Source organism: Grampus griseus (assembly GCF_964374135.1).
Source record: "Grampus griseus genome assembly, chromosome: 15".
Lineage (NCBI taxonomy): Eukaryota > Metazoa > Chordata > Mammalia > Artiodactyla > Delphinidae > Grampus > Grampus griseus.
In genome coordinates, this window is record NC_139009.1 from 55503437 (window position 1) to 55529480 (window position 26044).

A 26044-nucleotide genomic window follows, 5' to 3' on the forward strand; every position below is an offset into this window, starting at 1 on the left:
TCAAAATAGAAGTGACCAAACCCTGAAAGTTTTATGCAGTAGAAGTACTGGCAAAGGTTCTGGTATAGGGATTAGGATATCATCAGTGACCTTTGAAAGACCTGTTTCAGGACTTTGGAAGAGAAAGAAGCTGTATTCTGAGGCATATGGGCGATACTACAACAGAGGCAACAAAGGTAGACCCTTCTGCAATTGCTTGAGGAAATATACTAAGGGCTACAATTTGGGCAGTAGCATGAGGAGGTGGTAACAAGAGGGGAAGGTTTCTCTTTTCTTTTTTTAATATTTAGGAGAAGGGAGATTTGAATGTTTACACATAGAATCATACAGCTGTCTTTCGTGGAATTGCTACTATGTTCCATGCAGTTTGTTAAAGCACAGCCTAATTATTTACTTAGGCAATAGAGAAGGAACCTTTGAAGATAAATGTAGAAAAGGACTGATGAATGGAGCAAGGATCATGAACAAGTGGGCAGTGGAGGGGCTGAGTGGGGAGAGTGATGGGATGGCATCTCAGAGCAAGGGCTTAGCAATACATGTGAACCAGGAGAGGAGATTTAGAAATAGACAAGAAGGGAGTCTTGGGTGTTCTTCTCCTGGATCTGTTAGCGTACCAGGAGGCAAAGTCAACGGCTAAGTGTCCAAGAAGTAGGATTGGGAGCTGGAGGAGAATGGAAGTCATTTGGAAAAAATTGCTGCTGGGAACACAGTAGGCTGACCAAGAAAAGGAAAAAAAAAAAAAAAAGATTAAGAAAGATAAAAGGACTTTCACGGTGCAGTTGAGAATACATGTAGAAATAGCACAAGACACCAAACTGTGAACAAGAGCTGGCTAGACTTTTAATAGGTACATTTCATAATCAACCTGCTTTTCACATGTTAAAATTAAGGCAAAATAATGAAGTTTTAGTGGCTTTCCACAGGAAAAAAATAATTGCATTTTCTATTCCTTAAAAATTCGTATCATGGGGCAAATTCATTGAGCTGCAATCTGAACTACTTAAGTTCCTACTATCACGTATAGGTTGGTGAACCTGAATTCGCATTAAAAGTTTTATCTCAGTTTTGGAGGAAGTTATCACGCAATTACTGTACATTATCTTTCGGTGCCGGTTGTATGAGAAGTTTGCAAACTTGTTATTGATAACCTCTGAACGTGAGTTCAACAAAAACCATGCAAATGCAGCTGTCTGCTAAGATAAAAACTTTTTTTCTTATCATGATATATGAGAAAAGGGGGATTTTAAATTTAACTACAACAAATTAACACAATATTTTAAAAAATTTGAGCAACTGTAAAGGTTAACAAGTAAAATGATCTCAGGTGTGCTTTTTAAATCATTCCTCTGCCAGAGTCCTGATTTTTAATAGTGGGCAGGAGGGGTGGCTGGCTTGAGAAGACTCCTTTAGATTCACGTGTTGAAGTTGAATTGATCTTGACGTTGCTCCAGAAGAGTCTACTATTGTCATTTGGGTTTGATGGTAAATGATATACACCTGGTTTTATGAACAAAAAAGTCCCCCCACACATAATGAGCAGCTCGTTGTCATATATAAAGAACAGGTGGCTAAGAGTGATGGGCTAGTCACAGATGACTCATGTGAAGTGTTGCTGTTTAAATAGAAAGGGCTACTGCCATGCAGACATACTGAAAGGAAGATAGATAGATAGATAGATAGATAGATAGATAGATAGATAGATAGATAGATAGATAGATAGATGGATAGATAGATAGATGGCTCATTGGTTTTTCAAATATGTTTTAGGAAAAGAACTAAAATTAAATCTCCTATTCAGTACTGCAAGGCAATGTCATGACAATGTTGGAAAGCCAACTCCCAGTAGCTGGTTTACGGCGGGCATCTCTGCCCTTGTCTTCGGGATTACCAGAGCGCCACGTGTGCAGTTACACAATGCATAAAGGCGTGGGTCATTTCTAGAACAGATAATTGAACATTAATACTCGCTGACATTGTCGAAGGAATGATATGTCAACCTGACAGGGCCTCTGTGCTTACATCTGCTGATTGGCTGCAGACGAAGGCTCTGTGTCAGGATCAGACCCCAGGCCTGACTGCAGCAGGGCCAAGGATGACGCAGCCATTAATCATGAGCTGCCATCTTGGGCCAAGAGAGTGTCTGTAAAATCACTCCACATCCTTTGTGTGGCTGGCAAGTTGCATCTGTTGTATTCTAGAGTTTGAAGGTATGGCTCTCAGTAAAAAGAAACACGACTTCAGACTTGTGGTTTGTGTCATCTCACCTGAATTTTTAGTGAGCCAAAGGCCTTTTTCCCTCTCTCCCTTCCCTTTCCCTCTCTCCCTTCCCTTTCCCTCCCTCTCTCCCTCCCTCCCTCCCTCCCTTCGTCTTTCTTTTTCCCTTTCTTTTTCTTTCTTTCTTTCTTTCTTTCTTTCTTTCTTTCTTTCTTTCTTTCTTTCTTTCTTTCTTTCTTTCTTTCTTTCTCTCTTTCCCTCTCTCTTTCTTTCTTTCTTTTCTGAAACTAGCTAGACATTCTGAATAAATGGGCAAGTTTTAGGGGCTGTAACAGGGAGGTTCTGAGATGGCATGTCTTTTGTTCCCATGGGAACTGATTTTGATGAGTTCCTGGCTTCCTGATTCACCGTAGATATTCAGTGTAATGAAGAAATCAAACGAGAATTAAACTGAAGTTACTTGCTCTGATTTATTTTTTTGATTCTCAACAAAATATTAAACCCTGTAGGCAGATTTCTGAACAGAGGGAAAGGTTTATGCAATTATTTTCTTATCCCCCGAAATCATATGAACAGCACTTTCCTGCCTCATTTATAATAAATCTTTAGTGAGTTAATCCTATTGCTCCAGTAATTCCATAGCTGACGCTTTACTGAACATGTAGCCATTCAGAGGAAAGAAAAGGAACAATCACAAGACCTCTGACACTCATCCCTTCTCAAAATCGGGGTAGTCTGGTGGTGGTTACTCTGTGTAGGTTTCCCTGCATAAAATGGGATGAAATAGGGCTCCTATAGAGCAGCCATTATCACATATTGGTTAACATCACAGATTTTTTAAATCCCAGTTGCATTGGAGCCATGAAAAAAAAAAAGCTTTCATCTGTAAAATCTTGTTTCCCTTTGTTATTAAAATAAATGAAGCCATTAAGCAAAATATACGCATATAATAGTGGAGTTCATCATTTGGCATCATCAAAATGACGGAATTTTGCATTTTTAAGAAATCTGGGCTTCCATCTTAGAAGGTTTGATGTAAGGTGCAAATCCAAATATGCCAGAGGCTTCTGAAACTTTATGCCGTATTACATACATTTTTCTCTTCAGTTTGCTTATTTATATGTTTATCTGAACCAACAAAAAGTAGAATTCTGTCTAAGAAGGCTTAGCAAAAAGGACAGCACTCCCCTGCCAGAATCCTGTGACCAAGTGAATTAATTGTAACTATCGATGAGCTCCTATTGTGAATGTGTTGGAATCGAAATAATTTCCAGATACTTTATTTCCAAAGGTTTGTTTTTAATTACAGTGGCATTTGGTTGGCATGCAAGGGTGAGTTCTCACTCTTGATCTATCCTAGCTGGAGCCCAGGCCAAAAGATTCTCTGCTCCCTTTTCTCGAGAGCACGCTTTTCTGCCAAATGTGGCACTCGTCCCCTGCCAAGGAAGGTGGGCGAATTGCCACTTCTGACTCCCGGCCACCAAAAGACAAAGGCTCTCAACATCCCGAAGTCCAGTGAGCCAGAAGGGACCTCACACCTTGAAGGTTTCAGATTATTGATTTCTTTTCCCCTATAGACTTTATAATATGGAGTATTTTCTCGGTGCTTCGGTCTGTCCCTGAGGGTGATTTAGGCACTTACAGGAGTGTGTGAATCCTTGCAGGCCACTGGAGGGTCATTCAAGTGTCCTTACTCATCTGTCTGAGGCCTGAGCACATCCACACTGTCTCACCTCCTACATCTTGCTTTTTTAGTGTTTTCTTTCTTACACTCTTTTAGTACAAACGTAGTCATTATTTATCTATTCTGTGAAGCTCAGGTAAATTCAGGAGGGGTTGTAGCTGAATAGGAAACATCTGATAGGGAAAACAGAACCTCCCTTTCTTTGAGCAGGACCAGCTATATGATTTGTGGAGAACGCATACATCCTCCACATAAACTGTGCAAACTGAAAATGCAGGGCTTCTAAAAAATTTTTTTGAAGAATTTCAAGATGGCGGCATCAGCAAATGAAACCAGGCGTGGGGCTCTTCTGTGTGGGGTGCCCTGTGTGACTGCCTGTGTAGCTGCCCCTTCTTTAGATATCCTGGAAGTGATTGTCTAAATAAAGAGAATTGTAAGAAAACATTAAAACCTAATTTAAACACTAGAAAAATAAATGACAAGAATTACCTAGTCAAACCCTCTTCCTTACAAACTGTGAAAAAAATATATATATATGTATATAGTATGTTTAGTTAGATTAGCCCATCCTTGTGAGTCATCTCAGATTCAGTTACTATTTACTAAGCCCTCCATCCAGGCCAGCCACTATGCCAAGCAATTTTTTTTTGTTTTTTTGCGGTACGCGGGCCTCTCACTGTTGTGGCCTCTCCCGTTGCGGAGCACAGGCTCTGGATGCGCAGACTCAGCGGCCATGGCTCATGGGCCCAGCCGCTCCGCGGCATGTGGGATCTTCCCGGACCGGGGCACGAACCCGTGTCCCCTGCATCGGCAGGCGGACTCTCAACCACTGCGCCACGAGGGAAGCCCCATATGCCAAGCAATTTAATGTGTGTTGTCTCATTTGACCCCCGCGGTTCTGTCATCCTCATTTTCACTGATGAGGGAGCTGAGGCTCAGAAGACTGAAATGCCTTGATCAAGGCCACACAGTCGATGTGGGTTCTGGGACTTGAGCTCCAGTTATCTAGCTCAGTTGGTACACCTAACGGCACCTCTTGAAACCAATAACTCTTAAAAGGTTTTCCTTTAGATATGCTATTTGTCAATGTGTAACCACATCACTGGAGCAGAAACGGACTTAATGACCACTTTCCTGACCTACACAGGTTGATGAGTCTCCACACATGCCCAGGTTCTCCTAGGAAGTGACTTAGGAGGGGGGAAAATTAGGCCTCTTGTATATGTTATTAGCAAACTCATGTCACACATGAAATGGCAAAGAAAGACACATTAAATAAAACAAAACTAAGTCTAGTTGTGTCAGAGAGAAACAAACTACCTGGTCATTCGGTAACGATAGTTCTTTCCCAAAGCCAGTTGTAGAAGGGGCCAATGCCATTATTTAAGACCTTCTAGCATTACTACTTAGGTTACTTATGTAAGTTTTGTTAGAAATGATGACAGCCAGTTTGAAAGATGTTCTGTTTTATCTGGTTTTAGTCTGAGTTTTTTGTTTCACCCTTTGTGTATAGAGCAATGAACATTTACACAGTAAAACAGAGGCTGGGCTCACCAACTCCCGGTAGCTTTCTGAAGGACGTGGCTACAGCTCTTTATTTTATCATCAAAAGATAAACTTTGAGCTTCAGAAGAGTGTAAAAGTAGGAGGCCTGGGCTCCAGGCCTATGAGCCACAACTTCCTAACCTCATAACCTGCCATGTGTCCACTCTGAGTTTTGTTTTTTCTCCTATAGAATGGAGGCAACATTACCTGTCCTTCCAACTTGGCCAAGTAGTTGTAAGGCTCAAATTTCATAAAATATAATAAAAGCTCTTTGAAAATGTAAAGTGTTATACAAATATAAAGGATATAAAAGATCACCCAACTCAAACTCTTAAAAAAAAAGCCTCAAACTAGCCAAGTTAACTTTTTTAAATTCTTTTGCAGATTATATTCCATTATAGGTTATTACAGGATATTGGGTATAATTTCCTATGCTATACAGTAAATCCTTGTTTCTTATCTATTTTATGTATAGAAGTTTGTATCTGTTCATTCCATACTCCTAATTTGTCCCTCCCCCCCCCCTTTTTGGTAACTGTAAGTTTGTTTTCTATGTCTGTGAGTATTTTTCTATTTTGTATATAGATTTATTTGTATTATTTTTTAGATTCCACACATAAGTGATATCATATAGTATATTTGTCTTTCTCTGTCTGACTTATTTCACTAAGTATAATACTCTCTAGGTCCACCCATGTTGCTGCAAATGGCATATTTCATTCTTTTTTCTGGCTGAGTAATATTCTGTTATGTATATATTCCACATCTTCTTAAGATTGTCTGTTGATGGGCAGTTGGGTTGCTTCCATGTCTTGGCTGTTGTAAATAGTGCTGCTATGAACACTGGGGTGCACGTATCTTTTTGAATTAGAGTTTTCATTTTTTCTGGATATAGTCCCCAGAGTGGAATTGCTGGATTGTATGGTACTTCCATTTTTAGTTTTTTAATGAACCTCCATACTGTTTTCCATAGTGGCTGTCCTTGACATTCCAAGTTGACATTCCAAGTTAACTTTGAATACCTTTATTTCTGCCACCTTTATCTTGTCATCTTGTTGATGACAGGTCCCACTCTTTTTCTTACTCATCTAAGATGTTCTAGGAACATCTTAGAGCTCTGTGGGAATGCCACAGAAAAACGTCCACAGCCCTGTGAGCATTTCCCTGTCCAGTTAGACTGGACGACTGAGAAAGCATAATTTGGGAAACAAATACTGGGGATCTGCCCAAATTTTGACTAAGACTCTTCCTTCTTCTATAATCCACTCTGGAGACAGACAGTGAATTCGCATCAATAAATGCTTTGGGGAGTTAAAAAGGGTTTGCTTAAGAAGGTTCATAAAGATAAAGGTAATCTTATTACTAAGACAATTTAAAGTTTTTAGGTTTTTTTTTTTCTTAAAGGGAAATTCTCTTTAGTTTGATTGCAAGATAAGGGTTTTGTTGTTAACCAAGATAAAATATACTGCTGAATAATCTCTTAAAAATTGAAGTGTATGTTATAGAGAATAGAGATAATTAAAGAGCTTAGACTACAATGGGTAAAGGGAAGAGAATTTTCTTGAAAATTAGCTAAGTAAAGGTAAATTGTGTTTGAATTTTAACTTCAGATCTGGGTGCTCTGCTGTTTGGCATACGCTGAGTTGATAATGCCCATGTGTTAAAGAATTCTGGTTGTTTCTTTGCCTCTCTCACAGCTTATAAAAATGCAAGCAGACCCACGTAATGAATATTAATAGGAATGATGTGTAGATAACACATAAACCCCCTGGATCTGTGGACTTTGGATGGAGTAGTCAGAAAGGATTTCTGTGGCTTTATTTAATACCAAATTTACATACTTTTAAAGAATAAACATCATCTTAATATTTTAATATCAATATTCCAAAGTGGAGATTTTAGTGAAATAAAAAGCTTAATTTTCCTTCCCTGAACATTATATTCACCAAGGTCTGCATTTTAAGAGACAGGAAACTGTTAGCTAAAAAAGAAATTAACTTAATCCCCTTCATTAAGTTCCAGTCTTTTTTTTTGTTACTTAGAGACAAGTAATAATTATATCCACAGCAATGCAAAGCATGTTTTACACTTCTATTATACAAAAGAACTGCAGTTGTTAAGGTGACAGCAAAAGAAAATGAGAACATTGATAAATACTGATACTTTTTTTTTTTCCTGAAATCTTCTCTGACTCTTGAAAGTAAATTTCACTCAGGTGCCTGAGCAGCATTTTAATTCATTAACAGCAGAAATCTACACGTGATCTTAGAAAATGTCAATCAAGTAGCTAAACAATATTTTCCCAGCTAAGGTTATAAACATGACAGCTAAGTGGGTGGAAGAGATCTCAAATGACTGTACATCCCAGTTCTCTTAGAAAGCCTAAAAGGTGGGCATTTTGTTTTCAAATTGGTATTTTTTTGGATGGAACTTTCAGCAAGTACACAGTAAATCTCAGCGGTGTATATTATTTAAAGCATATACTCTCTCTCTCTTTGGCATTGTGAAAAGACATTTTCAATTTTCGCTTTACAAAAGGGGGAAATCATTAAAATGTAGTTTGTATCGCTTCATTCCGTTATTTGTCATCTTTATGGCTGTTCTGTAGTTTTCACGGCACCTTTAATGGTAAGCTTGGTCAGGAGAGGTGAGCAGGAATGTGCGTAGACTTGGCTGCGGGTGCCGCTGACAGTGTCTGCTAGCTGGGCTTCAATCCATGTCCCTGTAGATTTTAACGTCCCCACAGACTGCTGGCAGCCTGCTTCCAGCTGTGGCAGGCATGATGCAGTGAATTGCTTTTGAATGTTCTTTACTCAAATAGGCAGTAATTACAAGCTTAAAGAGGTTTAGTGGTCCAGTAAACTACATAATCACCCCTGAATTAGCCTGGGCTCATCAGTCGCAGTCCAGCAAGCTCGAGTCTGCTGTTTGTATGCAGCCTTGATCACATAGCAACCTGATCAGCAGGTGTGGAACAGCCAGAGTCCCCCATAAACACAACTGTCTACTGGGGACAATGATCTCTAATGAGATGAGGCTACACCAGCACTGTAATTTAAGTGGGAAAATTAGCACTAGAGAATGAGTACCAGTTCCAGGGGTCTTTAGTCATATTGGGAGCAGCATGAATTCTCCCTCTCTCTCTCCCTGGCTCTCGCTTTTCTCTCTCTCAAAACATCTTCTCACCAAGTGTACTGGTTTTGCTTCTCACTTATGGAGACTTTATTCTTTTTACAAGGGTTTTTCCTCAATATTTAATGCTGGACAGGGTGTCTGTAAAGGCAGTAATGATAACTGTCAACAGTCTCATTCCAAATGGTACCACTGTATTTCATCTTCCTTGTCTTTTCTCTTCATGGCTTCAAAACCCTTTCGCTTTGATTTTTAAAGTGGAAAAGTGTTCTACAGGTTGGGGATAGGTCTCCTTTCAGCTGGCACGCTCTCAGTAAGAGCGGAGATGAGCTGTATGTAGTTTGGAAAAGATCCTCACTTTATTGGAGTTTATTGTATAAACTGGTCATGAACTTTCTTTTCAGAAAAGTGGTCCAGGATGGTGTGCTATGGTTTTGTTTTATTGCCACAGTGAAATTCTTGGGGGAGAGCCTGTATGTCGAAACAGTAGTCTCCTCTATTCTTTCTTCAGTCCTGTAAGATGGAGAACTTGAATTTTATTACATTGCAATTGGAGAGTGGGAAGGGAACTTTTGCAACAAATAAACCCAACAACAACATAGAGCGGATTTGGGAGAAACTTCGGGGGAAATTATACATGCTAAAAAAAGATAAACAGAATAACACAGGAATGAAGAACGTGGGCTGCAGAGCTAGGTTTCTTAGGGTCAAATCCCAGCTTCATCCTATTTGTGAGTAACTTAGACTCTGTGCCTCGGTTTCCCCATCTGTAACATCAGGGTAAAAACACTGATCTCATAGGCTTGTTATAAGTATTAAACAAGTGAACACTGGTAAAGCACTGAGAACATTGCCTGATGTAGAGTAAACATTATAAAAATGTCAGTTAAGTAAATAAAATCTGTACTGCTTTGGGGATTTGTAGAACTGAGTGAGGAGGATGAACAATTGTTAAAATGGGGCTGCTAGTTTTCTGATGTTTATCTGAAGTCATTGACTTATAAATGCTGGTTCAGGCATTTTGGGCGTCTCTAACTTCCATAGCACTCATTCATTCATACAACAGATATTTATTGGGCGCAGAACTGGGCTAGTTGCCTTGTAAATGGCAATAGCATTCCTGTGTTTTTATTAGTATTCTACTAAAATGAAATGGTTCCAAATGTAATTTAACTCATATTTGATTAAGAATCACAAACAAAATGAAAGTAATTGGTAGAAAAACACACAACAATTAATTTCAAAGCAGACAATTTAAGGCATATTGTAATGCAGGTGGATGGAAGAACAGGCATTTGTTTCTATGACCCTTAAAGAGTGTTCTCATATATAACCTACCATCATTCTTGTGTTTATAAGCAACACTAGAAGAACGAATAAAATGATGGATGTATTAGTTTCCATTGAGTTTTGTATCTTGTAGCAGAATTTCCTATTGCTTCCATTAACAGAACTGAGTTGTAGACACATACACATTAAGATAATAGCTTCTTCATAAAATGAGTAGTAATCATCATCTATATATTCATGATTAACTCATCAGGAATGAGTGGGATTGCTCCACCCATCATTTAGAAAACAAAATAATTTGGAAGTGAATTTTCTCAACTTGTATGTTATCACCAAGTTTCAAATCCCAGCTCTATTACTTACAAGCTTGTGTGAACGTGAGAAAGTAATTTGTCCTTTCTATGCTCAAGTTTCTTCATCTGTCAAATGGGTATAATATATGAGCCTCCCTCGTAAAGTTTTTGTGAGGATTAAATGAGGTAATGCATGTGAAGGATTTGGAACAATGCCCGGTACATCCTCACTTCTTAATACGTGGTACCATTACTACTTCTATCACTCTTACTAATACTAGAAAGCTGCTATTAATAAAGTCCCTTTGGGGCTTCCCTGGTGGCGCAGTGGTTGAGAGTCCGGCTGCCGATGCAGGGGACACGGGTTCGTGCCCCGGTCCGGGAAGATCCCACATGCCGCGGAGCGGCTGGGGGCCCGTGAGCCATGGCCGCCGAGCCTGCGCGTCCGGAGACTGTGCTCCGCAACGGGAAGGGCCACAGCAGTGAGAGGCCCGCATACCGAAAAAAACCAAAAAAACAAAAACAAAAAAATAATAAAGTCCCTTTGGATAGTCGCTGGAGGGAGAATGTGGGGAAAGGTCCTGGTGAGCTAACTTCCACCTCACAGCTTCATCCCTGCCCCTTGATATTTGCCTGCAGGGCAGAAGCTGTGGGGATGCAGCGGAGGAGAGGAAAGCAGCAACTTTTCCTGGATCGAGGCTATTGAAACTGCAGAGAAACATTCAGTCACCTCTCACCACAATGGATAACTTTGTTCATGTTCCATTAGAATATGTTTTTGGTTTTAAAATGGTTACCTTAAAAAAGGGAATGGAGAAATGGGAAAGAAACATCAGTGGAAGGGTAGCCAAGTAGAGAAACTCGGGGGAGGGCAGACCTGGCTCCAGAACTAAGTAGCTGTGAGCCTTTGTTCATGTTTTGGGACCTAGCCAAGCCTCAGCTTCCTCATCTATAAAATGGAGCTAAGCATAGCCCGTACTCATGGGGGTCACCAAGAGTACTTGCGATAATGCATGTAATGCATATGTCCTACTGACAAACAGTAAGAGTTCAAATGAGCTATTACTTAAAATGATTTGAAAAGGACACAAAAGTGAAGCGTGGCCCCTATTCCCACCCCCACTCTCATCCCCCTACTCCTCTTACCCTGTTTTTCTTATTGGCCTTTATGTGTTTCCTTTTATAGCCGTGGTTTCCTACTAAGAGAATCAATATTCAGGGAGTTCATTAATCATCATAACTGTTCAAAATAATTTTAGCACTCTTCATGAATTTTAATACTTTTAGGAGGCGGATATAAGTAATTGCTAATTTAGAGTCTAAATTTTATGTCTTTAATGCATATATTTTAAAATACTCCTGGAACATATCTATAGCTACTGAAGAATACATCTAAACATAGTTATTATAATGGAATTGCAAGCAACTTAAAAAAAAAATCCCCAATACAAAGGACTATGAAATCCCTTAATGTAGTATGTTTTTTTCTATTTAGTGCTTTTATTTTATATTTAATTAATATTTACAAGAAATTAAAAGATCAGATAGGTAAGACAGGCGAGGCATTGTAGTATTAGCCTCTTATAATTAACTGTAAAACAACGTTTTCAGTGCTGTGTATTGTATAGTCTCATTAGTGCAAAAGTGAAGACTGTTACGAAATGCTAGCCAGTGTTCAATTTTTCCTTTCACACTTATGTCATTTTCACGTGATAAGATCAAGTTTAGAGATTCCCGCCTGACCTTCCTGCTTGCACACCTCCACTAGCAACTCCTTATAACTGCTGCTGGATAGACCAGAAATCAAATCTGAGGGCTTGTCTGGAAAATGGCTTGACTAGGCTTCAGAAAAAGCCAGTGCTGAACAGTCAACGGAGCACATTTAGTTTGAGCAACTGGGCAATCTAGGAGCGTTGGTGGAGAATTAAGAAAAGAGGTTGAAATCCTGTGACTTCGCTGATGATGCTCCAAACATTTTTGGCTTCTTAGCCGTACAGACCTCACCGTTCTTCTTTTGATTCCAGCCTGTGTGAGGATGCAGGACTCAACTGCTATGCATTCAGGCTATGCTCTTCCACTGCACCGTACACTGCTTTTGTAATGCAAATGAGAGGCACAAAGTGTCTCTTTGATAATGTGCAGTCAGAAGACAAAAAAGCATTCACTGAAACAGTAAAACTAATTCATAAAGCTGAAAGACAATAGCGAAGCATTATGGATTTTTTTAAAGGAAAAAAGTATCCTAGATCAATGTAATTGTCACAGTGTAAGCTATTCATAGTCAATGCACAAGGGGAAAATGGCTGCAAGTTTATTTAAAGTGGCAGAAGTTTTTACAGGCAAAAAAAAATTCATGTTAAACAAATATAAATATATTTGGTTAACAGGCTTCTGCTTCTGCTCTTAGAGGTCACATATATAGCTGGTTATTTTAATTTAGACAGATCCACAATATTCCCTTAGTGACAAAAACTCAGTAGAAGTTTTAAAAGAACACAGAGATCCAATGGTTAAGAGCCATATGGTAGATTTTTTTCTTCTTCTTTAAAGGGAGTATCTCTCCATCACATACCAGAGTTTAGCTCAAGGTCAATTTATATTAATGCATTAAACTTTGCTGTGGAGGAGGCAAAGGGCTGGAGGAAAAAGGATAAAAGAAGTTCTGAAATTGTTCTTCCAGCATATTCAGCCAGGCAACAGAACATTGCCTTGATAAGGGTGATATTGGACAGTTGCCATAATTCCTCCTGTTAGATCAGCTCTCCCGGTACCTATTCCCATACCTTTTAAAGTATAGCATGTAACATTTTGCTTGAAAATTGCTTCCACCTCTATTGCTTTGTTATAGCTGTTTTGCAGTTTCGGTGGAGAGGCAGTTCTGTGTCACAAGAAATTACTAATCTGAGGCTTGAGAAGGGGCAGCGTAGCTTTCCATTATCTCACCAGTGAGCTCTGTACAGGATTATTTTCAAAATTTCTGTTGCCATTACAATGAGCTGTTAGAGTGGGCAAGGCAGAGAGGGAGGGACCATTATTGAAACTTGGTTACCAGGGTAGATAAGATAAAGTTCATCACTGTCTTGGCATCCACGTTTGCAGTCAGGGGTGGAAAATTTGATGAAAGGGGTACATTTGGTCAAGGATATCATTCAGATAGAAGGTTGGACATTTTCCATCTGTGTGTGCTGAAGAGTTTCTCTTTTCCTATTAATGCTCATCTGAAAGAGTGGGTTTGACGGTTTACAGAAATAAGTTTTCTTCCAATGTATTGTAAATTTGTAAATACCAGATAACCAGCATCAGAAACCCCCTCCCATCCCCATCTCAAGATATAAGATTGGAATTGGGCAGAGATACCTTTCTTTAGAAAGTTGCCATTTTCTTTCTGTCACTTCCTATTCTCTCTGGCTGGTGAAAGGACCGTTCAGACTTAATTTTTATGTAAGCTAATTTTAGATTTTTTTTTAAATTTTATTTTTGGCTGTGTTGGGTCTTTGTTGCTGCGTGTGGGCTTTCTCTAGATGCGGCGAGTGGGGGCTACTCTTCGTTGTGGTGCAAGGGCTTCTTACTGCAGTGGCTTCTCTCGTTGCGGAGCACAGGCTCTAGGTGCGCGGGCTTCAGCAGTTGCAGCATGCCGGCTCAGTAGTTGTGGCACATGGGCTTAGTTGCTCCGCAGCATGTGGGATCTTCCCCAGCACTAGCAGGTAGATTCTTAACCACTGTGCCACCAGGAAAGTCCTCGATTTTTTTTTTTTTTTTTTTGAGACAACCTCTATTTCTGTTACACAGGACACATACTCTAGGGATCATTTTATACTTTGATGGGGTTATTGAGCCATCACTGCTATCCGAGGTCATTATTAGAAGTCACACTGCAGATCTAGAAACACAGGAAGAGTGGCAAGCAGGGTCTATTTCAGCAAGAGACTGTGAAGAAGTCAGGGTGTTGCTTATTGAAATCAGAATGATCATTTTGTGAGTTCTTGCCTTTAGCTCGGGTTCCACTGCCCAAGCCACTCGTTTTCCCTTTGAGTCTAGCAGCTCTTCTCTCCCCGGCGAAGCCCACCTAATACATGTGTGCAGGTTTAATGTTGGAAGGGAGGGTCAGCTTTACCCATACATAATCACTGTTTTATGGCTTTCACTCATTCCTGAGGTGTTAATGCAGATCAAATGGGAAACACTCGAGAAAGAAGCCTTGCAGCTACTGCACTGCCTGGCTCTCTCCGGTCTCAATCGTTAGTTCTTATTGTAAGATCTAAAGGTAATTTTGTTTACTCTCTTAATGCTTTGCCGTTCTCCCAGTGGCCCTTACATATCCTTTCTCAAATTCCCATCTTGATCAACTGTTTGCAAATAATTAAGCTTTTAAGAGATAATGGCAGGAAGCTAATGTACACAACAAAGACGAGGTCTCCTGTCACTGTCTATTGGACTGTGGTCAAATTTGCTTTGATATCCCATAGTGATTAGGTTGATTGGTATATCTGGCAAGTGCAATCCCTCTTTCCTTCACAAGAACCTACTGATCTCTCTTAAACCAGTGTCCTTGCTGCTTAGATGCCATAATAGCAGAGGTGTTCAGGAAAATGGCAAGGGAGACCTAGCCCTGTGGTTGCAACGGTTTAGAATGAATTTTCCGTTTTCTTCCTAATATGGCACTCGTCTTTCTCTCTTTTGTAAAATGACATCTACCTTTGCCCTTCTCTTGGCCTCACTAGCCCTGTGGGCGGAAGGCAACCTGGGCTTTGAATGTTTTCACAGCAGCCTTGCCTGTGGCATGTTGGGTTTTTGTCAAGGCATTTTTATTTTTTTAAGTCTACAAAGGAATAACTCATACTGTCCACAAAAAGCTTATCTAGGAAAGATGCATAGGGTTTAAGATAGTTAAACATATTGGATTTCAGTTAAAAAGCCTACTTCTTTGTGAATTTTTGACTGACTGTGGATTAACTACCTGACGTTGTGGCTTTCATGTGATTCTAGCAATTACAGAATTTTTTGGGGGGGGGGAATTGAAAGTTTGTGGGAAACCAGGTTCAAGAACTATGAAAAAAAGAAAACTATCCAGTCGGTCTACCACAGACAGAGGTTTAGGAGTTTTGTTGATACCTTTTGCCCCCTTAACAATGACCAGATTATTGTGACATTTAATTTCATCCAGGCTCATTCATTTCTATTAAAAAAAATATATCCTGAACAACTGAAAATTGTTTAATGGAGACAGAGTGCTGGGTCTCCATAGCTTGAGGCTGCCTGGCAATTATGCTGCATGAAATTAGGCACAGTTTGTTCCAATTACTTAAAATCAGATCACATGAAAAGTGACAGAGGAAAAAAACGGTTAGAACTTTCTCATTTTATGATATTTAAATTCTGAAATCAGAAACTGCATGATGTAAAGAAACAACCTAAACTTGCACTGACAATTTGCAGGCCATAGATTGCTCTTTGAAGCTATAATGATTCAGGTAATTTTAATGATCCAAAGAGAATTTTCCTGACACCCTTTGCATAAATAAAATGTGAATTCCACTTGCTCTCTAAGAATGCATGTAAAACTTGCTCACAAACAGGCATGCAAAAATACTCTTGAAAACACAGCACAAATAAATGACTGTGACAATTCTCAATTTTCAAAGTAACTAAAGGTAAATGGCATAAATATTAATTTTTATCCAGTTCTGGTCATAATATTAAGACACAACTAACAAGACAGGGCAAAAGGTGTTGCCATCCAGCTGTAGGGAAGAGGGACCACTGACGTATTTATTAATTCAATTGAAAAGCACTGAAAGAGATTTCCAGAGGACCTGCAAAACTGTAAGCAAATCATATTACAGAAGATGTTACAGATTGGAAATGACTTGTGTACATCAGTGTACAGCTTTATATAGCAAATAGTGCCAACAGCTAGATGCTAAAATTTGCATATTTCAAAGTCAGGCTTTTATTACTCAAGAATTGCTAGCCTGGCTAACCTCCAGATGATAAAATCGAGAAGTTGTCCCTTTTTCAAAGGCTCAGAGTTAGTGAATGGCAGCATAATTTATACAGTCTAAACGGGTCATATGTAACTTTGTGCAATTCTTCAACTAGTATAGACATAGAACTACTATATATGAAACCATAATTCAGTTCAGAGGATAAAAGATTCATTTGGTTTGTATTGTGTGGCAAACCTTCATGAAGTGGGAGTCATGTTTTAAACCGTAGGGCAGTGTATTGCTTTTAGGTCAGTATCCAATTGTGAGATTTTGCCTGTGATGACTGGCATAATGGTGAGTAGGGTGATTGTCACCTATGATCTCTGCCGATTATGGAGGTGATATACTTTCATTTGAAAAGAGTGGGTAGACATCACTTTTAGGAATGAAGTAAGGAAAGTCGTGTTGTGGATCTCAAATTGGATTGTTTGTACTTCCTGTGGGCTTTAAAAAAATTTTTTTATTATACATTTTCCTTTTTTTTTTTTGCGGTACGCGGACCTCTCACTGTTGTGGCCTCTCCCGTTGCGGAGCACACGCTCTGGACGCGCAGGCTCAGCGGCCATGGCTCACAGGCCCAGCAGCTCCACGGCATGTGGGATCGTCCCAGACCGGGGCACGAACCCGTGTCCCCTGCATCGGCAGGCGGACTCTCAACCACTGCGCCACCAGGGAAGCCCTATTATACATTTTGATGTTGCATCTGAGTGGAGAGTATCTGTGTATCGTGGCAAGTCAGAGCCATTCCTTTGTTCCACTGGTATTTACTGGTTTTCTTTATGTGCAGGTCTGGGCTTTAAGGATGGTGAACGAGAAAGGCGAGGGTGTTAGAGATGCTAAATGAGTGAGAAGGGACGCATGACCAAGGAAAGAAATAATCAGAATGGGTGTTTCATTGAGTGATGCTTGCTATTAGACAAAAAGGGGAAAAACTGGTGTGAGAGTGATAAGGTGGTCTGGTGGAGAGTTGGGAGGGTAAGGCTTGACAATTGAGCTGAGACCTGACAGTTACCTTGGAGCAGGAGCCTGAGGGTAGGGACCAGCTTGGGGTGTTGGAAGAACATACCAAGTGGCTGGACAGAGGGGTGCGGTGGGGTGAGAAGAGGATGCCCGTCTGGGAAGTGGGCAGGGCTGGGTGGGTGGTGGCACGCACTGCTGGGCAAGGTGAGCGGTCTGGAGGTTTTTGAGCCGGGACAGGGATGGAGATTATGAAAGGCGTTTGCCTTATCCTTCTGTCATGATGAGGCTTAGACACTGGATGGGAAGCAGGAAATGTCCCTAGGTCGTGTCACTGCGGACTGTGCCTTCCCCTGGCCAGTTTCCTCACCAGTAAAACATGAGGGACAATAGATTCTATTTATGTCCCTCAAAGGGATATAATGGGGATTAATTACCATTCTGTCTGTAATATACTTGGAGCTCTTTAGAGAGAGGCACTATATTCCGTGAAAGCAAAGCCTTATTCTAACTGTGTATTTATTGATTAAGTGACAATCAAGACACAATGCTTATGGGAAAAATGGCTACATCTCTGCTCTCCACAAATCGAATCCCATGTGTATAGATACAGAACATATTTAAACTTATATGTAAGAGCATGGAAGTGGTCATTAACGAGCCTTCTTAGCATCTAATCAGACATTATTAATAAGATTGAAAGCTATGTTAATTAGCATTCAATAGACCAGAATTTAGTTTCCGATGGCACATATCGTTAAATGGAGAGTTGGGGGTGCCCTTTCCCATTCATAAAGAGAATAGAAGGTTGACTATCAGAACAATTATTATCTTGGGAGAATTTATTGGGGTGCAATGTTTCAAAGTAGCCCATGTCACCAATGGATGGAAACCACGTCCTCAGCTCCTCTCCCAGGCTTTAGAAATGTATATTTCAAACTTAGATATAGTTGACTATTAAACAGAAAGTATCTTGCCAAAACTAATCTTAGTAGAATTCTAAACATCTTACAAGAAGGTATAGATTTCATTTTATTATCTAATCCTGTAATATTTTTTTATCCACTCTAACTCCTGAGGCTTTTTCTTCGCATGCAAAATGTGCTGGTCTTTGACCTTATATTGGCCTGTGTTCAGAATCCCAGCATACGTTGACATTCAGATAGGGAAACCAACTTTGGTAGAATTTCATTTGTTTGTGCTTTGCAGAAGAGCTAAAATGAATAGTGTGTGTGTGTGTTTTTTTTTAAATACACCCACTTTAATTTTGATATTTGCGTCTAGCAACGTGGTGTTTTGGGAGGAGAATATCATGTTAACAAGGTGCTTAACTCCTGGGGACCTGAGCTGAGCTTGTTGGTCCAAATGATTCAGCTTTAAAAATCTGTGGTTCTAGAAAATATCACGTCAAGGTGGTACACTTTTGTACGCTCAAAAAGAACTTGTTATTTTAATCCCATAAAATACAGTGAAGGTCCTACTGAATTTTGTGTTTGCAACAAATAAACCTGTTAAAGAATAAACTCAGTATCAAGGTTCTGCACGTATCCTAAGTAGCTATTTATACACTTCACTAATCTTGGTAATTGGCTTGTCTTTTATTGCCATTAATTAGATGATGTAGTATTCCATTAATAAGAGTGACACACCTCAGCATTTTTACCTTTAATTATAGACCTCGCTAGACTCTTAGGTTATTGACAAAATAGCCTAAATATTGCCTGAAGTACACATATTGTTTTTAACAGAGCATATGTGTTTATTATTGAATCCCTCGCACCTAGCGTTGCATCTGACATGTGATGTGCACATTGTGTATCCAAAGTGTATGTGCACAACCTATCTTTTTTGTCCTCTTTCAGCACCCTTACCCTTCTGAAGAACAGAAAAAGCAGTTGGCACAAGACACAGGACTCACCATCCTTCAAGTGAACAATTGGTAAGTAATTTGGCTTTGTGTTTACACACAATCTGCTTCCCCCTCTGGCGACCTGCAGCTAATGTTTTGCATTAAGAAGACACACCCAGTTCCCCCCCGCCCCCCCCCCCCCCCGTGGCTTGTTGATCCAAAGGTGAGAACACAGTATTGACTGGTGGGTGAGAGCACTTGCTAGTATAGAAAAGAAAACAGTGTATTGCTTTCCACCTCCTTTATAAATTGACAAATTTTAGGCATAGTATATATTAGTGTTTAATTCACGTTCACTATGGCTCTGTAAATGTCTCTATGACCTTTTTTTTTTTTAACTTTTAAGAATAATCAATAGAAAGAGTGATATCCTCTTTTCTATGAAACAAGAAAATCCACTATCACATACCCGTCAGGTTTTAAATTCGCTGAATAACTAAGTTCGGTTAGAATTTGTTAGGGATAAGCATTCCAGGATGGGCTCTCCTTTCTTCTGACCTCCCTATAGAAAAAAGAGAAAAAATGTATGTTTCTACTTTGATGCTGTTCAAAACTTGATGTATCTCAGAGCTGTGCAATACTGTTTCTAAATAAATGTGTGGACTCCTGATTTGGGGGAAAGCTGAGATTAGGTACCAAGTAGCAGCCAACAATATTCTGACTTAATGTACAGCGGTGTGGCAAGGAGCCTTTGAGGAAGTATGATTTATTACCCTTTGTGAGTGCGCTGAAAGCCACGTTCACACAGTCACCCAGAGCTAGTGTCATATGTGAAGGGTATCAAAATCCAACCTCCTCGAAAACTAAGTGTCTAATTAATTGTCCTAATATTTTTAGATTAGTGTTTATGATGGGGAAACCGTATCCTCTTTGAAGTAAAATCCAGAAAAGGCCCAAAGCCTGGTTGGGGAAAGATGAGAACTGAGAATGCCAGTTTGCAGACAGAAGTATTTCTTTCTTTTCAATAAGTGTCAAAGATTAATATTACAGAATCTCTGATTACATGGCCTAATCCATTTTGGTGAATAAATTTGTTCTTGATGTCCATTGCACCTACATTAACAGACCCTTCTCTGTTAGAGAGTCTGGGAGCCTTTGGGAGAGATTTCAGATATATTAAGCCCCATTACAGAAAATGTAATTTCTGTCAATATAATCCCATGTATTCTTCGATTTAGTATTTTAGAGATAACAAGCTACTTACAATATATTTGCCTTTGGAGGATTAATTTACAAAGCGCACTATCTTCAAGACACAGACAGACTCACATAAGCATTGCTTGTAAGGGTTATCAATTTCTGTGACCTTACGGCAGCCTTGGGAGATCGGTTTTTGCAGCCCTTTTAGTCGAGTGGATAAGGAACCAACGGAAGACATACTACACCTGAGTGTGTAACTAGGAGTCGTGTGGCTGCTGAGGTTTTTTTGTTTGCCTGTTTGTACCTGCGGCTGTATCTTAATTTTCAAGACCCTGGATACTATATAATTGAACTTTGTCTTCCAAATTGTTCTGGACGATATTATAGAGCAGACCATCCATTTTGAAGGCACACCTAAATTCCTAAACATTTAGGAAGGCAATGGGCTGCCATTCAGGTGATCTGCTAGAGAGCTCCACCCACAAACATTGTTACCAGAGAACAGATTCCAATACAAGCCGCTTGCCACAGGTAGAAGACATGATGGGATATTTCCTGTGGCTGCCCGGCCAGGCAGGCATTCCTGTGACACCAAGCTGGATGCAACTGTCGTTTCCTAGATTCTGTGCACAGTGATCACAATCAGACTGCCTCGGTGTTGCAATTAAGAGGAGGGAATAGAAGGACTTAAAAAAAATACACGCCAGATAATAATTTTTCAACATAGATGCAGACTTTGCCCTAAACTTCACACTGATACTCAATTCTGCACAGGCACATAACTTGAAAATCACTTTTACTCATTACGTGGGATGTAAACCCAATTCTGTGCTCACCTGGCACCGTGTAGTGTTCACGTGCTCTCGCTTCTGTGTATGGAATTAGAAGTGACCTATGCTCGCACTTCATTGCCGAGCATTTGGCAACTGTTTCAACTCTGCAACGAATTTATTTGTGGTAGAGAGTTACCCTCCAGTAACTAAAAGTTGTAATAGACATTGTTTCTCTTAAGTTCGGTGAATAATGACATTCCCACATTTGATTTGAGTTCTTAGCGGTATATTAATTTTCATCCAGACCTTCACCTTTTAAGGAGCTGATAATAGATTTCTTTTTCTTCGGGCTTTGAGTTGGAAATACGTTGGAAAAATGGGGAAACCCAGACGGTACTGTATTGAAACCCAAGATGTGAGCAAATCTTAAAGATGGCAGACTTGGAGATAAAAAGCACAACTACCAAGTGGTTTTCATTTTTCTTTATTGTAATAAAAACATTACACAGAGTCTTTTTGACAGCCTGTAAATATTTTTCCAGTATTGAGCATCGAGCGCAAGTTACTTCATTCTGGAAATAATAATTAAAACAACAACAACAACAAAAACACTTCATGAGTATTTTAGCATTTCCCCTTCACTTCATTTAGACACAACATTTAAAATGTGTTTCTTCCTTTTTGGATTTTTAAAGACTTGTTAACACACATGTACATTCTGTATGAACTATGAGTCACTGTTGAAGAGATTTAATAAATGCTGAAGGGCGGGTTGGGTGTAGATCACTCATAATTACTGGCAGTAACATAATGTATTGAAATACACAATATGAAAGTGAAAAATATAAACTCATGTCAGTTGTTAGCTTGTCATAGAAACCCTGGCCGATGCAGCCTGAAGTTAGGTTTTGACAGAAAAATGAGATGAGAAAAGTTTGGTGCGTTGTAACATTCTTTCATTCCAGCGCTGAACTAATTTTATGCGTCTTTAATTGACGTAAGTAATATATACTACTTGCCTTGGCTGACTAAGGACAAAGCAGATGGGATTTGGCGGGGAGAGGGGATCACAGGGAGAATTTAAATGTAAAACAACAAGACAGATTTGATTAATTAAGAGAAAACTTGGATTAAAAGAAATAACTGCTCTAACTCATACTTGGTCTACTTGTCAGTAGAAACAGAGGAGTATTCTTAAAATGGTTGGTATTAGTACTTGTAGGAATTGGGTTCTGGGAGGGAATGTGACATTTATTAGATTAGACACCGTAGGACAAGTCTATGCCAGCACATTTTTTGAGAATTGAGGCAATTAGGCAAATAATTTGGGTAAAAATATTTTACCTAAATTATCCAAGTATTTGAGGTAACTGCATGTTTTTAAAAATCAACCTCCATAACTAATTGCCTAAATATTTCAGTCTAGCATGCCATGGTAGACTGTGACTTAAAGCATAATAATTTTTGAAATACAATATGTGTCATAAATGTATGTATTCTTCTTCCTTTCTTCCCTCACTCCCAATTATGATTTGGGCCAAAAGTGATAAATAATAGCATTTGGTGCTTTTGTCTTTTTGTGTTTTCATTGTTGTGGTGGTTGTGATAAATACTTCTGTTATATCAGTGCAAAAATATTACTAACGTGTTGAATGTCATTTAAGTGGAAACTTCTTAAATTTTAAGATAGATGGTTAGGTGGGTCTTTTCATATGTAGGTAGAACTTTGAAGAAAGAGCGCACTCACACACACACAAAGTCAATACTGGGTTCTTTTCTGTCCCGAATACACCAACTTTATTCTTTTATATTGAAAATATGAGTGTAGAATGGTCAAATAAAACTCCCTTATATGTTTTCACAGCCATGTTGCAGACTTGGGAATTCCATGTGATGAAACCTTGTGCCTGCATTGTATCTTTCTTGCTGGCTGCCTCAGACACATTCTGCCCCAGCAGAGGTCTAGCCTAGGGTGTACTGAATAAATGTTAGTTTCTTGGTTTACCCCTTCTCATCCACACACTTTCCCATTAAGACCTAATGTTCCATGATTACTTCTTTACCCTCTCTGAGAAGGCCATGGGTCTTAGGTGCAAAATACATAGTTTATGTGAAATACAGTATGTATGTAGACAGAAAAGCCACTCCCCATCAGTAGGGTGCATAAAATTCCAGGGTGCATCCGAACCTCCGCAGTGACACCTTCCAGAACCATCGTAGCTCTTAAAGTTCTCAGATTTAGTACATATACCGGATTTTCCTAGTTTCTTCATTTATTGCCTTCAAAACTGCAAAGCATTCAGCCATCACTTCCCATTTATTACCAGTGGGGGGAAAAAGTATGTCATCCTTGGAGATTTCTACCCCTGGCAGGTAAAAATGTAAACTTATTTAAAAAAAAAAAAAAAAGATCACCCTTGTTATAATAAACAGATTCAACTGTAAAAGGTCAAGTTTCTTTCTGAGTTATGGTAACAATGTAGCAAATACTTTTATAAGTAATCAAAGATTCTATAAATATAGGTACCTGTGTAGATGTAAATGTTAAAACATTCACAAATTATCCTTTCAACTTCTGAGATCTAAAAATCAATAGGGGGTCATGGGGTTTCATAGAATGGCTCTGCTTTTTCTTCCAACATAATTTAATAATACATTTTACAGATGTTGTTTAAACATTAGGCACAGATTGTTTTGTCAATAAAACTAAACAGAGGCATGACACAAAAGCAAGGAAAACAGATGTAAAAAGAAAAAACAGTGCACCAAGCAAGGAGTCCTGGGTCATTTGTTTCCTATTCAACTACAAAATGAAAGTGCAGGGTGTATAGTGATTTTCCTTGCCTAGGAATCACCTAGGGATGGAACCACTTCACACACAAGAGGTAATTTTATTAAGCAGGTGGTTTAACTTCTTCCCTTGAGAATTTAAGTGTAACCTACATTTAAGGTAGACTTCCTAGCTGATCAATGGAGTAACAGGTGCAGTATTTTTAAAAGAAGGAAGAGAAGGAGAAATATAAATAGAACAGCTCTCCAGCACCTTTCAGAATGGGTTGTTTTTCTCCAGGCCACAGTTAATTGCTATGCTTTTTACCTTGAGTGTCAACTCTAATAATATTACCTTTACAGGCCCTTACTCTGGGCTTAGATTAGAGCAGTCAGTAATATTCACTAGATAAAATACTGTCTAGTTGCTCATGAGAAAATATTGAAATCAGTCAAAAAGTGTTTAGCTTGCATATTGCCTGAGACAGAGCTGGCAAGGTACCAGGCACGCAGGGTATTATTTAGGGAAGCTGAGCAAATAGCTTGCAGGGAAAAGAGCTGTGAATTTTGAAAACTTCAGGTATTGTCATGTCAGAGAGTCTTAGGAATTCAAAGGAGACGCTGCTTTTGTCTGCAGATTTTTTAAAAATTCCCAGCAAACAATCGCCTTTGAAAATGACTCTGCAGGCTGTGAAATACACTTTGTTGTAAGTTCTACTTGCTAAGTTTACTCAGAGGTTTTTCCCCCCACTGTGTTCAATCACATGGGTAATACTGGGAAACATGGAAAGTCCTCACGGAAGGGTAGGTGTTGGACCACTGTGCCAGATGGAAAAACCCTGCCCCTTCCACCAGGGGACCCTGAGTCTAGGTGAGAAGAGAAACAGGAAGGGGTGGGTTGGAGGAAGATGGATTAGAAAGTCCAGATACTGTTTTGTGTAACTGCTGTTTCTCCTCCAGCCAACATTCAAAGACAGTCTCTGAGCTTTTGAGGACAAGAGTGTGAGGTCTGAAGCTGAGAGTTGTTACAACCTGAAGATACTTTCAGGACCAGGTTGGGGTTCCAGTGAGGTGCAGAGATGAGTGAGTTGGGAGACTGATTCCATCATGAGCCCAGTGTTCCTGAATATCCCTTTCAAGGCAGTAAAACCAGTGGCTTCGTGCTTGACTTTGAACATGGTGTGGAGGTCAGCAGGACTTGGTGCAAGTCCTAATTAAGCAGATTTGTTGTTTTCAGTGTCTGATCAGAGAAATGGAAAGAACTCCCCGGGTGTCACCCAGCCGGCAGAGCAGGAGCTGACTCCCTTGAGGAGAGTGTGGGAAGTGAGGGGCTGAGAGGCACCCCAATCGAGGGGGGAAAGCCCCGGCATCCACAGGTGGCTGAGGAACAGATTCCCCTGTGAGCCTCACGACAGCACACAATTTACACAGTGCGAGTGAGGGGAGGGAATACGCAGGGGAAAGAATGTTTGGAGTCCAAACATATCATCTGTCGTCCCCACTCCTCACCAAGTAGATGTGTGTCCTTGATCAACTCACTTTGTCTCCATGGGCAACAGTTTCCTCTGCCTTAAATGGAAGGGGAGGGCTGAGGAATTGGTGGCAGTGTAATAAGCCTCTTCTAGCCCTGATATTCTAGACGGTGTAAAAACGTGAACTGAAGCAAGGTGAATGTTCTGAAGCTGATTATGATCCCCATTTTACATGAGAAGCCGGGGGTGTGTGTGTGAAAAAAACCACGCACAACAGGGCCTTTGATAAAGAGACAAACCGGACATTTCATTACAAAGTTGTTACTTTTCTTCATCTTAAATAAGCAAATCAAAGCCCTGTAAAATAAAAGCGAGATGAAATAAAACATTATCGCAAGACCTGAAAAACATGTGTGCTGTCACTTTCGGATTCATAATAAAGATAAATCAGTTGTTTTTAGCGGTGCGCGCTGAGTCTGTGAAGGGCATGACAGATAGTAGGCTCGGAATTTCTGAAGTTATTGTACAGCAAAATTTGTTTTTTCCTCAGGCGTTCAATCTTTTTCTCTAGTAATTTTGTACATGACAAACTTTTTAGCTGGTGCGTTAACAATCTATAAGTAATGGGTTGTCAGGTGTCAGTTAGATAAGATTAAAAGACTGTTTAAGCATTATCCATTTGCTCCTTTGCATGAGTTTTATAGGTCAGGAGAAATAGCTTTTTGAATTCTGGTTGTTTGCACATGCTGTTTTTTTCCTCTCTCCCTCCCTCTCCCTCCCTCCTTCTCTCTCTTTCTCTCTCTCTCTCTCTCTCTCTCTCTCTCCCTCTCTCTCTCTTTCTCTCTCGTTTGGCTGTGCTCCAGGGGTACCTGCAAGAAC

At 39.7% G+C, this 26044-nt stretch overlaps 1 protein-coding gene across 1 annotated transcript in view; it reads left to right on the plus strand.

The window, feature by feature from the left end:
* The window catches only part of MEIS1 (Meis homeobox 1), a 136195-nt gene that overhangs the window by 94226 nt on the left and 15925 nt on the right, over positions 1–26044 (plus strand). The window contains exon 9 of the mRNA XM_082672620.1: positions 18965–19041. Coding sequence (XP_082528746.1) covers positions 18965–19041 — 77 coding nt within the window. The remainder of the gene's footprint in view (positions 1–18964; positions 19042–26044) is intronic.